At 36.1% G+C, this 18,308-nt stretch overlaps 1 protein-coding gene across 3 annotated transcripts; it reads right to left on the minus strand.

The window, feature by feature from the left end:
- Positions 1-454: 454 nt before the first annotated feature.
- Positions 455-10,758, minus strand: gprc5c (G protein-coupled receptor class C group 5 member C). Of its 3 annotated transcripts, none has more exons than XM_014474630.2 (5): positions 10,626-10,753; positions 6,849-7,869; positions 3,650-3,750; positions 2,636-2,761; positions 455-1,219 (listed from the first exon to the last, which is right to left on the minus strand). In XM_014474630.2, exons 2-5 carry the CDS (start codon positions 7,834-7,836, stop codon positions 1,187-1,189), a joined length of 1,248 nt encoding a protein of 415 aa, XP_014330116.1. In that variant the 5' UTR covers positions 7,837-7,869; positions 10,626-10,753; the 3' UTR covers positions 455-1,186. The 3 variants fall into 3 exon arrangements, with proteins under 3 accessions (XP_014330116.1, XP_023197263.1, XP_023197264.1); XM_023341495.1 differs by lacking the exon at positions 10,626-10,753 and adding an exon at positions 10,441-10,547; XM_023341496.1 differs by lacking the exon at positions 2,636-2,761 and having other exon boundaries at positions 10,626-10,758.
- Between the last annotated feature and the right edge of the window lie 7,550 nt (positions 10,759-18,308).

Genomic DNA, 18,308 nt, shown 5'->3' on the forward strand with positions numbered 1-18,308 from the left:
AGAGACCCAGATGTCAATTACGTTTGCTCTGGGGTGACATGACAGGTTGATGTAGAGACTAGTAGATAATTACTGCAAGTATTTCACTGAAGTTATTAAACTATTAGGGAGGTTGGCTCTCCTAGTTTCTCAGCTTAAAAAACTTTTTTTTTGTCTTTTGTTTAATGAGTTTTTGTTTAACTATATCACATTATATTCCAGAGATAAATTAGAAGTTTGATATGTGGACAGTTCCACATAAAGACATGAATATTTAATAGGGTGTCTTATTTTTTTCACATGACTAATTAAAGTAATTTGCAAAATTACTTATTTCCTTCCTGTCAGCAGCAGGTGCTTTAGTGTTTTTTTTTTCTCAACTGTCCCTGCATTATTTTCAGAAATAATAAATGTGAAGTGTCAGAAATTTGGTGACTTAATGAGCGAAGAAAGAAACAAATTAACAAGACAGCCATTCAGTTTTGAAATCTCATGATTGCTTGATTGGTAGACATTTAAAACAATTAAACAACACACAGCAGCGTTTTAAATAGAATTACAACATACACCCTTACAATACTTCCATGCAGTGCAAAACTAATGATACCAACACAAACATACTGTATTTACAATAATTCAACTTTGTGAAGACATAATTGATGGCATTTACTCCTACAATCAAACCAAAATTTCTGCAGCCATTAATCATAAGCACTTGCAACTGGTTTCTTTATTTTGGCTGGTGGAATATGATTCAATGATTAAGTAAGTGTGAATATAGAGTACGCTGTGTCCCAAAAATTCTTGCACTGTCAGCACGATCCTTGTGCATCTGTGTGTTTGCAGCTGAGAGCTGAAAGTTTGTTGTCAGCACATGGTGTCTGTTGCAGAAAGTCTTTGTTCTTTCTGCAACAAAGACTTTGTTCCAGAAAGCAAAGCTTCATCCCTGGGATTTCTCCTCTGAATTAAGCCCTCTACTGTCTGACACCCAGTGGTCCACACAATCAGTCAATAGAGGGTTTATCTGACCACCATCACTGGGGTGATCTAACATTCACCTCCATGTGCTGGGGCCTATGGGGTTCCTCGTAGAGCCAGCTTAGGGAACCGTGAAAAACAGCAAACATAGAGTCAGCCAGTGCAAATGACAAGGAATGAGACAAAGTTATAGCAGATGTCGAGTCGAGCTGCAGGTGTAGCGTAATGATCACCACTGGGGCGTCCTATGCACAGTTTGACCCTGTAGAGAAAGACAGAAATGTTAGAATTGCTGCATAAAAAACAATGTCATATTGCATGATTTGTGTTTATTTATTTATGTCAAAGAACAAGACATAAAGCACAACTCTGAAACTGGAGCATTCACTGTGGTCTCAAGATCATTAATGGGAAGGGTATCACCAAGAAACTTTTTATTCAAACTTCAATAACCCATTTACTGATCACTGATTACATATCAATTATTAGTAAACAGCATCATTATACTGAGAGTAAACACTTCTTATAAATATATATTTGGATAGTTTATATTATGGCCTGTTTTAATTTTGACAGCAAAGTATGTCGCATCTGGTTTGACTTTGACTACTAACTGATGGCTAATGATTACATCTGGCCTTAATAGACAAGCTGCTCATTTATTTTTGGTAATTTCACACCTTAAGTTGTGACAAGAATAAAATAGATATCTTGTAACAATACTGAGTCTTAATAACAGATTCAAAGTATATTTAATAATGTCCTCATAAGCTGTTGTATTTAAATTTGATTAACTGATTCTAATCAATACTATCTAACATCAAGTACTCTGATTAATAATCAGATCCTGTCAAAGTCAACTAGTGTCTGTTAGTGGAAATAAGTTTGTAAATAATGTTTTCACAAAATAATCTAAAGATAAATTAAATATTCATGAAAAGGAACTTTATAGCATTTCACATTATTACACATAATTTAATTTCAAAACTCATTTGTTTTGGTTACTTGGCTTGTTACCAACATCTAGTGAGAATTCCTTGTCAATAGCACTGTTAGAAATATATTTACTATGAAAAATTGTGATATGTTCAATATTTATTTTACCCTCTGTATAATACACTATATTAGACTTTGAACATGTGAGTTCTAACAAAATATTAATAAGACCATACATTTCAAGTGATTAACAGATAAGCTTGTTAATCAATAGAAATGTAAGGATTGTGGGTTTCAACAGATTTATACAAGCACTGGATTTTGTTAAACAAATGGGAAAACTGCAAATTTCTCAGAGCCTCTTAATTAAACTTGAAGACATAGAGACTTAATTTTTCAGTCAGCCCCATAAAAGACAGATAATGCGCAATCAATGTCTCTTTTTACTGGAATTATTTCTTCTATTTGATCAAGGAACAAAAATATGTGTTGAGCACTGCACAGAGCAGGTATGAGACACGAGGCGTTGAAAGAAGAGACAGCTCAGGGTAAGAAAAAAAAATCCAGACAAAGAAGTGATTCATGGTCAAACTGCAGAAGAAGTTGCCATGGACACAGCAGGAGCTGAGAGAGCGGCATGCTCAGAAACGAAGAATAGGAAGGCATCTGGAGGGCAGCAAGAGATAATGAGGACTGTGAAGAAAAGGAGAAGTGTCGGAGGAGGAGCGGAGGGTTGACCTACGCTTGTCTGTAAGCGTGAAGTGTTCCCATGCTCAGTGTGTGTAGAGGGGGTACTGCTCCCGCTGTTGGCTGCAGAGGCCATGGAAGCTCTGGGAATGATCATGTCAAAGGACTGCTCACGCTGTTGCTGTGTGAAGTCAAAACAAGAGCCATAAGAAAAATAAAAAGAATAAGAAAAGAAAAACAAGCTGCTAAGATGCCTTCTCTGTAACTCCCTATCATAATTCAAGCTATCTTTTCCAGCTCAATGACATAGTGCTCCACTTTGGAGTCATCCTGCATTGAAATACATTTATCTGCTATCATTTTAGCACATCAAAATTTTAAATATTTAAATATCTAAAACAATGCCTCCATTTTTTACGGTGTATCAATTCATGTATATTGGTAAACAAAACCAGACGGTTTTCCAAATAATTCTGTGTCTCTGGGGTCACTCATTTAAGTTACTGTTTTTCTGTTTTTGCATTTTTTTACTTCCTGTAATAAATGCATTGAAGACATGGATTCAGCAGCAGTCTCAAATCATGCTATAAATGATTGTAACCTTTTCCAACATGATATTTAGCTTTTTAAATCTATGAAGTAGTTTCTGTTCATCTAATTGTGTGTATATTTATTTTTAACGTGCATAATGTCATTTGAAATATTATTTTATCATATTTAACCAATGTTCTTTCTGCCACTTACTGACTGATTTGTTTTGTTTGGGTTTGCTTCATTCTAATTAGTAGGATAAGAGTTATGGGGCAGCTGAAGACAAACAATTTTTCAGCCCTTTTTCATGTACAGACCTGTGTCTGCCACTATGCTCTGAATATTGTCCATCTCATTTGTTTTTTTTTCTGTTGCTTTCCAACAAAAGAATGCTTTCATGATCAAAGGTTTCTGATTTCCATATTTATTTCCCTACAGCTTGAAAAGACTGGGTGCTGGTGCGTGTATTAAAGTGTGCTTTGCAGCCGCAACTCAGGTGACGTATTCAAATGTGGCTTTGGAACATTTTAATACTCACATTTCCAACTGTTTTGGTTATGAGAGCCAGCTCAGTTGGTTGGTAGACCGTAGCACGCATCTGACCAGTGTAATTACTATACGGAGACACAGGCTTGTTTCCTGCAAAGAAGGCAGAAAAACATTAATTGTACATTTGCTTTTGGTGGTCTTCCTAACAATTGATACTTTTTCACACCTTATTGCGTCAAACGTCAAACAACTCTGCCTCTGACAAAATCGTTGCCACGCCCTATTCTCTGCGGAAATAGTGCAAAGACAGGATGTGATGTACCTATTGGGAATTGGATGCAGAGAGCGGGGTGATAGATACTCATTAAGAGGAGGGTGTCGACATCTGAATCTAACAAAAACACTGCTAAGACATTCAGTGTCAGGTTGAATTTTTGAGGCAAGGTAACAGGTGTTTCCTGGTGGCAAAGAGACAAACAGAATGTGTGAGGAGTTAATCATTAATAATGCCGCTCTGTGCTGGACTACTCAGAATTAACTAACGTAGTTAATAGTTAGTCAAATTAAAGCTGAAGACATCAGTATTTTCAAGAAAAATGTATTTTCAAGCTTTTGTTCCAATTTGACCTGCTATTGTTACTGTGCACAGAAGTAGGTCAAGTTAGATTTCCTTTTTTCATCTCTTTCAAACAGCTTCATGGGCTGACTACAGTAGCCGTTGGAAGCAAATTGGTCAACAAACTAAACATTTACAGAAAATACTCCCAGGAGCTATGGGTCAGTTACATTTTAAATGTATACATATAAAAACCAAAAACACATGAAATTATATTGTGGAAGATTGTGATAATCAGTATGTTATATCAGCAGTAGGAATAATGTTGTAAAATGTTGCTTTCATTTTAGTACAAATACCATAAAACTGTGGAATTGTTGCTCATTGTTATCCTACTTTTTTAAGCAACTTTATTGACATTTATTCTTTGATGTTTGTTACTACTCGCAGCTGAAGTCAAAGTTTAATCAAGTCAGAAAACAGAAGCTGACACTAAATTTTATAACTATATAGATGCAATATATCCTAGATATCCAACAGTACATTTCTTTTAATATAATCTGAAATTTATCAGATTATATAATCTGAAACTTTTTAAGTTTCAGATTTACATTGACATTTGTTAAAGTTTGATAAAGTTCAAGTTGTGTTAAGATAAGAAAAAACAAAACCCTCATATGTCCAAAGGAAAATCTCAAATCTAAATGATAAATTCAGTAGCAATAAAGTTATGAGCCTCACTGTTTACACCAATAATATTTTCCACATATAAAATATGTAAAGCAAATCATCAAACCTTGGCACCACTGGTGAATTTGCAATATATTTCTCAGATTTATATAGTTGCCCAGATATTTCTGCAATGCTGCGGAGGAACTGCAGCGTATCACATTCTGTGTGGTCATCATGCAGACGGGAAACAACCTTCTCAGGATATTTTCTGTTTGCTTTGGTGTTCTTCCAACAGTCGCATAACGCACAGGTCATTAAATGAAATCTGATAAGTATGTGGACATAAAGCTTTAATGGTAAGATTTGATAACATACTTAAACGGAGGAGACGGTGGGTGTGAACGATTCATCATGTTTTTGTACTTTACCTCCCTTCACCTATCAGGGCGTTTAAGAATAGAAAAATGTCCAGTCTGTTGACAGGGCCAGTATTTGCTTTGCGAAAACCATAAACACCACTCATACAGATGAATGTGAGGTTATCTAACATGCTTAGTAATATTTACTGGTTAGATAATGTCATCAATCACACAAGAAAAGCACATAATGTGGTCATGTCTCATTATTTAAATAATGTTAGGCGTTTCTTGAACTATGGTGTTATTCTTGGACAGACAGAAATAAGGTTTTAGAGGAATTCACTGATGCCTTTTATAATAAAAACAAGCAACAGCTCACAATACTTCAGTAAAAGCTAAATACAATAAAAGTTAAAAAATTTGTTATTCAAGACCATTTATGAAATTTAGTGCAATAGTTAATTAAACTTTTTTTTTCTTATTTGGTTGTTGTATGTACATACAATTTGTACATTTTGTCTTATATTTCTATTTACTTTGCTTTAATATCATCTGGACTTCACATTTAACCAGAGTGAACAGAAACTTTAATTTTATTCTATGGGTGTTTCATGTGATAACCCAACACAAAGTACAAGCATTCCGTGTCACTGCTACAGAATGCTTCTACGAATTCGTGAGAAGCATAAAGCTACCCAACACTGATTATCCACCATACCATGCCACCAGCGCAGTAGAATATGGTGTTGGTGTCCTGCTGTGGGCATGCCTTTATTAATGGGGACAGAGAAGGTAATTTAAAAACAACGATAGAGATGGACAGAGCCATTTGCAGGTAAATTGAGGAATAAATCATGTAAGAGGATGTAAAAAGTATAAGGATCACTTCCCAACAGGACAATGATACTAAATATACAGTCAGAGCTACAATAATAGATCAGCATATTCATGACGTATAATGACTTGGTCAAAGGTTTGACCTAAACCCAATTTAGAACTTTTTTTGTAGCAAAACTTACAAAAAAATCGTTATATATCTCTCTTGAGTTAACTGCAGCAACAGGTAGTATTAGGTCAAGGGGGTGAATACAAATACCACCATTTTTTAAATTTTTTTATTTGTAAAGTAAAACACATATATTTTAATTATGCAATACATTATGTAATTCATTGTGCTTGACTATCACCCAAAATCCTAATATGATACGCTGACATTTGATAAAGTTCAAGTTGTGTTAAGGCACATTCCCAACACTTGAACTTTGTTCATGACTTTATTTTATTTGTAAGTTGTTATTTTCTTTTCTAGTATTTAGTCTTTCTGGCCAAGTTATTTTATTTCATATTTGTCACTTTTCAGACGTTTGTATGCATCTTCAAGATACATGCAATACGTAGGATTGCACATTAAATAGAAAATATTTACAAATTGTATAGAAATTGAAAACCATCCTCACCTCCTTTATTGGCCACTTTTAATGGGATTTAATTTATTTTATTTTTATTTTAATTTATCAGTTAAAAGAAAAAAAAACAACTAGATTTTAGCTCTGTTGTTTCTTTTCACAGATTTGTTAATTCTTAGGATTCTGAATTCAAGAGTGCCTGCTATAAAAAAAGCCTTTGAGCAAAAGCTTTGAATAGATATACAGACCACTTACCTTGGCCTGGCTCATCCATGGAGAAAGCCTTATTTTCCATGAATATTTTCTGAGAGTTATGTTCCTTCAGGATCGTCTCATATCCGACTCCCCGGTTCGTGTAAGCATCCTCCCCATAGTCTTCTTCGATCTCGTCGTCGCTATTAAAACAGCAAATCTGAGGAATGGTGTAGATGATGATGAACACCCAACCATTTGCCACCAAGGCGATGGCCAGGGTCGGGTCGTCCCACGTCGGGCCTCCAGTTTGTCCATTCCCATACACGTACATGACGATCCAGGCCACCCAGATGCCCACAGAGATCAGGCTTATCACCAGAATGAGACCACCTTCCTTTTTCCACTCTGCATATTTGCCCGCCATGATGGGTAGACCTGCCATGACTGTAGCCAGGATGAGAACCATCACGTAGATCAGCGCCATGACAAAGTCCTGGTTGGCAATGTTACAAGGTGTTGCAGTGGCTCTGATGGGTTCAGTCGTGGCATTGACAGGAAGCAGCGGGTGGCGAACGACTGTGATGATGAGCCACTCGGTGTTGATGACAACCTCCACCAGCCACATCCCCAGCGCTCCCAGCCAGAGCACCCAGCCCCGGGGCCCAGCATTCCTCCTGGCCAAGATGTTCAGCCTGATGCACTGCATCAGGAGGCAGGCGAAACACCCACCAAACAGCACCCCAAAGAGAAATCTTCTCGAGGCACAGGTGGAGAAGTTCTTCCCCACAATGAAAGCGAATGTCAGGCAGAAGAGTCCAGCAGTGCAGAACAGAAAGCTGGCCTGAAGAGCCAAAGAGTTTTTATGGTTGGGGCTTTTGATGAAGGGCATGCTGGCCAGAAGTGAAACGAAGAGCACGAAGGAAAAGATGACGCCAGCTGCTGCTATGGCTTCTACCACGATGCCCCAGACAGCACTGAGGCTGCACAGGTTGTAGTAGAGGGAGTCCAGGTCGAGGCCGCAGCCCTGAGGGGTCATATTAGCAGCCATGGAGCCAAAAACACGTTGTGGATGGAACTGTACCTGTTCAGAGAGAAAGACAGGGAGTGACTGAGAAGGATCTGATCTGGGATGATATTAACTCAAGGCTCACAATACGTCATCAGAGATAACTCTTTTGAAACACTGTGGTCTCCACCCAATCAGTCAAATATTTCACCTATACGAGTCAAAACACACTTTAGACACACAATCCTGGAATGTTTGATTTGAAAATATGCAATCAGAAAGATATGTCACTGATAAACTGCATCTACAAACCACAGAAACCAGAGAACAAGTGGAGTTTCTCCCAACCCTGAGGTTAATCAGTAACAGGCTGTACTGATAAGGACTGTAGGCTAAATAAAAAACTGAGTTTTCCAATTAAATCTAAAAGCAATACTGTTTAAAATCATTTCAATTGGCCATACAAAGATAAATATTTGCTTTGTGAATGAACAGTCAAGCTTTTTGTTCTTCTGCTGCTTGCTCCCGTTTGTCGTCATCAGATCCAATTACACTGAATTCAGACCAGTCTCAGAGCTGGATCGATAAAGTGTGGTGACGGATGTCCCATCATTCAATCACACCAAGGATGTTTCTAGAACAAAGATATTTTATGAGATATATTATGTTCTTGCTGTGTCTGCTGACGTTAGTACTGAGTGCAGAGATGATCAAACGAAAAAAAATAAATTCAGGAGGTAAGAAGGTAGGAAAAAGCAGTTAACTTGATATGGTTTGTGGCATTTATTATTATAACAATAAAACTAAAAGTACAATGCTTTTGTGGAAATACGAATGTCGATGTATATCGTCTGAGGCCCATATTACTCTAAACTGAGACTTAAATTTTAGACTTTCTTCAATGCAGCAGGTTTGTTAAATGCAACTGTGGTCACCAAATAGCAAAAAACATTGCTTTAGATTATATTTTTAATCATACTGGTATTGATTGATGCTGCCATGGAATCCGAATCAATAAATCATTGTGAAAGAAGCAAAAGTACAATCCCAATCATATTGCCAGGTTGTTAATGACATGAGTCATTAACATTTTAATTAATGTCCAAGGTTAACTAGAGCTCGTATTTATTATGATTTCCTACGCTCGGTTCCACAGTGTCTCTGCTGTTAGAGAGATAAAGCAACAAATGTTTTATAGTATTTCTGAACATGCAAGGTAAAAACACCAAGGTTTAGTTCCATGACTTTGTGGGGTTTTTAAATGTCTAACACGCCACTGCATCCATCAGTAGGCCTACAATGAAATTCAGAAAGATTAGATAAAGTAACTCAGTGGAGGGGAAGCTCTGTGAAAACTCAAACCGGATTAAGGAGCAAAAAACTATACTGAGAAAACCAGAAACACGGCATCAAATACACAATAAATAAAATGAACCAGATTAACCCAACATTTAGTTGTTTAAATGGTAAACATGTAAGAAAAATCTGATTGTCAGTGTGTAAGATTTGTGCTGATCAGATGATATGAATAGTTTCATGTTAATTAAAAACTGTACAAAAAATGATCAGATACAATAGGATGATAAAATCTAATCACAAATTTACAAAAACATTACTCACTAAATGGAAAGATTAAACCAAAAATAGACAGAGTGTAGAAATAAATACTCCTCTGAATACAAATACATTCTAGGTACAAATGTGAGGTTATGCGTTTGACAGTTTGGTCCCAGTTGGATCAACACCATGACAATGATCCAAACCACAGAAGCAAATCTACAACATATTGGCAGAAGATGCAAACAAACAAGATCCTGGAATGGCTTAGTCAAAGTCTGGATCTCAGCTTGATTAAGAGTAATGAAACTTCCTCTACAAGGATGATGGAGACTGATCAGGTCAGACTGTTGTTTCATGTGGTTGTCATGGGGTTTACTTATTTAGCTCTCCACATCTCTTTTTCAGATGAAGAAAAAGAGATGTTTTCCTCGGTTTAGATTGATCTTTTTCTAATAAATAATGACAGTGTTAATTATACAACCTTGCTTAATTTGTGAAGAAGTCATAAAGGAAAAAAAAAAGTTAAGAATTTAAGCAAAAACAACTAATTTATAAGAAATGACAAGAAAGTTGATTGGTTTCCATGTGATTAAGCTTGTAATCATATCAAATCATGTTCTGCTTAAACATAAATGAAAGACATTTACACGTAAAAGTTGTAAACTTAGACCTATATTAAAAAGTGAATGGAAAGTGTAACCCGTTTTTTATTCTGTATTAATTACTCGCTATACTTAAAGTCAACCAGCATTTTGAGAACATAGCTTAAAATAAAACATAAAACAGAAAGTGTCTCACCGGGAATAAGAAGAACCACAGTAATGAACAAAATCACTTTTGAATTTAAATAATATTCTAATTAACTTTAAATGTATTCCATCCATAAAAATGTACATACATATGTCTTTTATAAAACAAATACAGCTCTGGGAAAAAAAAGCTTAACATAAGCCAAACGCTTGAAATAGGTCAGAAATAATTAATAAACTCAAACTGTAATAACATGGATTAAAACTTGAAGAAAATATAAAAAAAATATGAGATTAAACGTATGAGTACATTGTAGTGTTAATTCAAAGTAAATACTTTTGACTTGATACCGTGACCCCTTGTACAGACACAGCTGGTAGAGCCCGTCAAACACAATTGGAAAAAGAACAAAAACACGCAAACCTAAACGTACGCTCCAACTAAAAACTAGTATTTCTTTAGAAAGCCTTCATGGATTTATCATAACATAAACCTGAAACTCACTGCGAGGTGAGGCTTACCTGGATGTTGTCAGTAGTTTTTATCTCTGAGGGAACAGCTCAGCTCCACCTGAAACAAACGCGCCGCGCGGTTGGACAAAAAGTCTTCCGCTGGAAAAAGAAGTCCAACAGGGAGCTGTGGCGGACTGATACAAGCACACACCACTACATTTCCACGGAGAATCCAGGGGATAAAAGTTGGAATCTACCCCTTCCCGTGTGACACACACAAACGGTCATGTTTCTTTATGTCGAAATATCCCAACTTCAGTAGGACGTCATCTTTTGGTTACGCATTAATTACATCATTTAAAATATGTAGGCAAAAGCACCTTTACTATGGTCTTGTGCAGAAGGAAAGCAGATAAGCTGCATGGTTTTAAATAGTTGAAACATCCCAACAACAAAAATATGTTAATGGACTCTGAAAAAAGGTTAAATTACAGAGCAACAGGAGCAAATGAAAGATGTGATATGTAACTTTTTCTGAACGACTTCATAATGTCGACTTCCTTACAACTGATACTGTATAGTTAAGTCCTATTCTTGCTGTTTTCAACCCATTCTTAGTTAGTTAGTTTAATTTACAAGGGGTTAAAACTATACCTGCCAGGAATAGATGTGGTTTATACTCCTGGATTTTCTTTGCTTGTCCATTTTCATATTAATCATTACTCTATCCAATTCAGATTGTTTATGTTACTAAGTCACAACAATGTACTCTGAAAGCATATTACAAGTCAAACAGATCCAAGCCATATCCAGAGGAAATGATCAAATGAATTCAATAAAATGCAATCATAAAGACAGAATTAAATTAATTTATCAAATTCAGCTGACAAGGCTAATTGATGAAAAGTTATCTAAGTGGCCCAGTTGATTGCATCAAGTCATTGACTTGGTAGCAATCCATCCAGATAGAGCATGTGGCAGTAGTAGAAAGGGACACTCATCTTTTTAACAGGAAGAAACGTGCTGTAGAACCAGAACCAGGCTCATGTTGAGCAGCTGGATGGTAGTGGCTAGAACTCCTGCCTCACAGGAAGAGGGGTTCTGGGTTAAAATTAAAGCTGAACCGTAACTTCAAATTCTGCCAGGTGTTAGCACTGAGAGCCATTCTCAGGGTTTATTCTTAAGATTTACAGGGAAACATCTCTGGTCTATTTGACCAGATCAGTATGTTATTCAAAAACGGATTAGACATGTGCATGCTGACACTGTAAGCAAAATGATGAGGACAGACACAGCGTAAGCAAAATTTAGACACCTTTTTCTGTTCTAAAACTGTATTTTTTTTTGCTAAAAGTAAAAACTAAAAGTGATTTTTTTAATTTAAAGAGTTAAGTCTCATTGAGCCCTCAGGGCATATTTTGCTCATGTATAAGTACTGTAGGGCTGATATTCCTTTCTGTACCAGATGTTTAATGTCCATTGAATACAATTAAATACGTACTGTTTCATTTTGAAAAGGCCACAAAGAAGTGAGAACATTCAGTCCTCAGTACATGCACTCGGTTTATTTGCTGACATAAATCCGGACATGTAAGTGATCTCACTGCAAACACAGATGAGAGATTCCATCTGGTCTTAAAAAAAGGGTCGTTTTAAAGGTTGATTTATTTAATCAACAGTCCCCAGGAACAATACATGCATCTTTATGCTCTTACAAAGCCTCCTAATCATCCTTTCAGTACAACTAATCTCATCATGTTTTTCCTCATTTCAGGACTATCTTAATGCTATCATTTTACTCTTTCAGCTATCTAGATGCAAACTAACACATTTAATTTTGTTTGTAGCCCACATTTAGGTTTAATATATTTTTTTATTTCTAATGCATTCGTGATTTTTTTTAATTTTTTTTTTTTTACCTTTTATCAAGACATGGTGTATTTTATCCGGATTTAACCACAAACAGATATATAAAACTTTAAATGTCCAGCTCACTGAAAACTTCTGATTGAGTTAGTTTATCTATTATTTGATCTATTCACTCATTTATATGTCATCAAAATAGGCTACTGGGTGGTTGGATGATATTATTGTGTCATATAGAGACACCTAGAGGTGGAAAATAGAAAAGAAAATGCCCAATGACTTTATGGCTTTATGAAAACAATGTTTTCTGTTAGTTTCAAAACAGTTGAATATTGGTTTAAACAGTGCATGAAATTTTAAAGATCACACTGGTCAGCAGAACAGTCATAATAGTGTATTTTGTGCAGAAATGATCTGAACCTGTCAATATTGCTTAGTGAAATTGAGGGAATTGCTCTTCAAGCCCCAAAAAAGAATACAACAGAATAAGTAAAAGACAAAGACTCCTCAAGCAGTTTTTTTATGAACATACTGTAGCTTCATAAACAAGACAATTTTACTTACACACTCAGAAATATGTGTTATGTTTTTGACATGCTGTTTTAGTTCTAAAGCAAAAATTGTCTAATAGTTTTTCAAAAATGGTGAAATTTCTGATATTCAGTCTCAGTGAATAAAGTTAGTCAGAAGCTATGATCTGTTTTGTAAATGAATTGTTCAACTTTTACACAAGCAAAACCCTTTGCCACAAACTGACATGTGTCGAACAGGCAGAGGAAGGAAGTGGAGGTAAAGTAAGTCAAGGTTTTTGGTGAAAAAACAAAAATAACTGTCAAACTAACAAAACGCTGCCAACAAAATCTCAGCTACAGGCTAAAATATTAAATCATATAAATTCTGTTGACTTTAGCCACCAGGGGGCAGAAAATAACTGAACCAGGTTCAATTTGAGATTCGCTCTAAACCGAATACCACAGAAAGTTCTGAAATTGATAAAAAGTGAAGTGAAATTCTTTGTATATTCTGGTTTAGCCTTTTTTCTTACAGTATTTGTACTTTGTCATTTTGCTTCTGTTGCTGGTTTAATTCTTTTGCTCAACTCTTGGTATTCCCTGAAGAAATTACTCTTATATAAGCCTTTATGTTTACATTTTCTATTTGTTTTTTGGTTGTTGTGTTCTCCCCACGTATTGACACCCAGGTTAGAGATGTGTTAAACCACCTTGAATATATCCCCCTTCTAGTGCACCAGTACACTGAAAATTTCATTTAAAAAATCCTTCATTATGAAAATAAGTTCTTTAAACATTGTGACATGTACAACATTTATTGTGCAGCCAAGCTAGTAACCAGCATAAAAAAGAAATGCCAGGCTGTTGTGGCTGTGTGTGGTTCTCCAGTGCATGACAGAGACATGTTTTTGGGGGGCCCACCAACATATTCATCGCTATTGCTCAACCTATGAATGCATTTCCCCTCCAAATATTTAACAGCTTAAAGGCAGAATAATATGTTTTTCAGCAGTATTAGACACATTTCCAAGAAGCATTGTTACATTGTTCATAGTCAACCAAGCTCAAATTTCTTTCATTCATGTGCCAACCTTTCATGTCTTGCTTCTAAGTCAATTTTTTGGTATGAATCTTAGGAATAAACCTGCCTAGACTAGACTTTAATCTGAATGTTTATTATGTGGTGCAATAACTCCTACCTAAAACAAAATATCACCAAAATCAAAGATTTGTTTGTAGATTTTAAAAAGGAGGCCAGTCCACCCATTTTGGTTCTCATTTAAAGGGATCCTGCGGAGCATGTTCAGTATTGTCATTAACAAGAAGATGACAATTCACTAAAGACTTATATAAGGTCAGAAAAAATAAATACACAAAACTTTGCTCTTGCTCTATAAATCAAATCAGTTTAGTGAGTTTCAAAAGTTGGTGATAGTTTGCAACATTTCTATTGTGTCACCCACTTCATGGGGAGTTTGAGCTGCTATCAATCAATCAATCAAATTTTATTTGTATAGCACATTTCAGCAGCAAGGCATTTCAAAGTGCTTTACATCATTACAAACACAGAATCACAATGCAATATAGAATCAATCATTCTATATTGCACAATATGCTACCATCTGAAAAAGAAATTCAGAACCTAAATCAAGGACCAACAGATGGAAAAACCCCTTTAATACTCAGACCATAGTTCAGATAAATGTAATTTTATATTTATATTTAAATAATATTTTATTCAAAATTATGCAGTGAGAAAGCTAAAAAAAAAGCTAAAAAAAGACAGAAAGAGAAAAAGACAATACACTTTAAAGAGTGAGTAGACATTTGATATCTGTGTTTAAGAAGAAATCTATTAAAATCTATTACATTTCGTCCATTTACAGCAAACGGACAGATGAAGAATAAAGAAAAAGAAATTAATCACTAAGAACAGTGACATTGTTTTAAAATACTATTAAAAGTTTTTTTTCAATTATCAGTAAAATAAAAAAAAAGTCACCATTTATAGAGGAAATGATTGAAAGTATTTTTTTATAATGTTCATATTATAGAGAGTTTAATATTCTAACTGCATGAAAAATTAAACTGCTGCACAATATTTATCTTAAGTAAACAATTAAATTTACTAATGACAGGTAAACATGTATTTTTGATGCTCAGTGAAGAGTGCTTGGTTGTATTCCTTCAAACAGCACTAATCTGATGTAGTAAGCTGGTTTCCTGAGGACAGCTTGTACAATAGTACAAGTACAAGCTGGCGTGTTACGTTTTAGTCCATAACAGTCCGTGCAGAAACCTACACTTGTTACTCAAGAGCTGATTTTTGCAGCTTCATTTGTCCCATGCAGGGAGGCTGATCTTTGCGTTGTGTGAACCAGCTCCTCTATTTAGCCCTCACCGATAGGAAGTCATGCTTTTAGCTTTCCATTCCCCATAATTAAGCCCTCCACCTGGCCTTAGAACCTGGCATCTGGCCTGACTTTCTCTCACTGGGTTGCTCAATTGACTTTTTCCACATATACATCATGAAACATCTGAGCTCAGCTGTATCTCATTCTTGACTTCATCCTATATTACATCATCTGTGCAGGTCTTTTAGACTGTTTTCATATTGATCACTTCAGTCTGCTCGATTCAAATCCCCAGAGAGGCATTAAAGGTGAGCAATTGTTCTTGTTGGAACTCTTAATTGAGCAGCTGTATTTTAAATTGAATGTTACTCGGTATAAACAATGTAAAGTGTTTTAAGACACCCACACTATAACTGCAAACGGGATGCTTATGTGTCTGAAAAATGTTCTTAGTCACATAATAAACTGCTTTGATAAATTTTTCAAGCCTGCCTAAAGTGTTCCAAAAGTCAGTTCAAAGAAGCTTTTCTTCATATAATATAATTGTTAAACATTAAAATGCATATTTTTTGCATGAAAAATATTTACATAGAGGGCTGCACAGTGGCACAGATGATAGTATTGTTGCCTTGCAGCAAGAAGGTCTGGGTTTGAATCCCAGAACATGCATGAAGTTTGCATGTTATCCTTGTGCATGAGGTTCCTTTTCACAAATTTAGCTAGCTTTGTTTTAAGCTCAAACCATCTGGAGTGTTTTCAGTTGCAAAGCTTAATCTTTGCCTCATCTGACAAAACAGAAAAATAAAATAAAATAAAATAAAATGGCACATCTTTGGCGATGGAAGTACAGAAAATGACTTTTTCTGACTTGCCTCCTAAATAACAATTGGCATGAAGATCATGTCTAATGGTTGTCATAGATGTTTGGTGACCCCTCAAATGCAATTTAATTTCTCTATTAGTGAGCTTTAGAGGTTCTTGCCACCTCCCCTAACATCATCCTCTTTGATTCACTTGTGAATATTCTCCAGGGAACAACATGTTTTAAGCAAACTGGGTGAACTTCCCTTGAGTGCCCATTAGCCTGAGCTTCCTGTTTCTCTTGTGTGAGTGAGTCTGTCACCCTCTGAAGTGTTTCATTTGATGCTTTGCGACAGGAAGAGGGGCTGAATAGGAACTGAGTCAGGGGATATCATCAGGTGTTTGAACAAGCACAAAAGAACAGGTGGCAGACAGGCACAGGGATGTGTGGCTGTGGGGGTTTGTATGCTGTATGAAGTCTTCACCTTCCACCTGAACTCACTACAGCCAGACACCATCAGCAGCAGCTCTGATTGAACAAATCAAAGCCTGTTTAGACACCTCATTCTTCATTCCCCATTGTCCCCATAGGCATCGACTTGATGTCATTACATGCCCTCTTCCTTCCCTTCCTCTGTTGTCGCTGGACAGCAGGAGACGGCTCACAAGAAAAGGTTCACATCATCATCTGTGCACAAACTCTAAGCGTAGGCCACATGAGCCTGACATCTGGAATGAGCACTACGTCTTTTACTGCTACTGTAAACACAATGATGGAGCAGATGGTTTACACTGGGAACTTCAGATACGAGTGTGTGGGAGGAAGAAATTTAAAGTGTATATAACTTATCAAAAAAGATACATGCTTAATATTTAGACCAACAGCTTTGATTATCACAATTCATTGTAGAAAATTTAAGTAATGTCACAACATTTACACCCATTCAGAGTTGAATGTTGTTGAAAATGCACAAGTTAAACAGCTGTGTGAAGTCTTCTCCAGCAAGAAGATTCATCAGGAACCCAAAAACAATGTCTCATTCTTATCAAACCACTCATTTTAACAGTTTGAGTCTGAATCCTGGAATTGGCAATTAGAATAAGTTCAAACACCAGCCAGGAAAAAAAAAAAACTAAGTATATTCCATGTAGTCAGCTGACAAAATCGTCTGGTCACATGATGTTGCTAAACTATTACTTACTTGCTGGAAATTTCCTAAACCTAGAGTAGCTTGGCAGCAGATGTGGTAGCTAATCTGTGTTGTGTTTACCACTATGGACTGGTGTTCAGGGAATTTGAACTTGGACCGACCATGAGGGGATCTTGCCAGAGCTAAACCCAATTATCTGGCACAGAGCTGGCAGCGCTCCTGCCAGCTTGCCTGCTATGCACACCTCGATCTGCCATTGCTTTGGCTGCAACAAAAACAATCTAACCAAACATACAAAACGATCCACAATCTCTTCAGTATTATAGAAGTGGTATTATGTATTTTCCAGCACATAATGCCATTTGATAGCACAACCAGAAAATTATGTTATCGTCCATTGTTATAAAAATCCTGAATGTATCAACCGATTTGACTTTGTAAATTGATGCCTTGAAATTGGACCTCTGTCTTTTTAAGAAGCTCCCATTCTTTCTGAAACTCTGCCTTCAGCACATCATCATAACAATTCTTCTCATAATGCTTTTAACAATCATTCTTAGGAGTGTTGGACTGAGATGTACTTTAAATGATAAGCTCAGCATATGTGTCGTTCTACTAGGTGTCTGCTAATTACTGCTGCTGCTAGACTGGAGTAGCAGAGTGGAGAAGGGCATTTAATTGGACAGGGAGGTGAAGGCGCTTGCTTGCCAAAGGCAGCACAGAAGCCACTTTTGTCTAAGAAAAATATCAAGGATATACTGAATTTCTATAGTAAATACAAGGACTTGTGTAAAGCTGTTTTCTTTGAAGAATTTTTGATTGGTACACCTGGATTATGGACTATTCAGTGTCAATGAAACAAGTAAAGACAATATCAAAACCTCAAAAATGTTTAATGTTTAATTTTTGAGTGGTGCAATGCTACAGTCCTCAAAGCGGCCATCTTGGGTTCAACTGCCGACCTTGAGACATTTGATGCACGTCTTCTTTCCTCCTCTATCTCTGTACATTTCTCTCTTTTAACTGTCAATAAAGGCCACTAGAATGATTACAATCTTTAATGAAAAA

This window comes from Xiphophorus maculatus, chromosome 10 (genome assembly GCF_002775205.1).
Source record: "Xiphophorus maculatus strain JP 163 A chromosome 10, X_maculatus-5.0-male, whole genome shotgun sequence".
Lineage (NCBI taxonomy): Eukaryota > Metazoa > Chordata > Actinopteri > Cyprinodontiformes > Poeciliidae > Xiphophorus > Xiphophorus maculatus.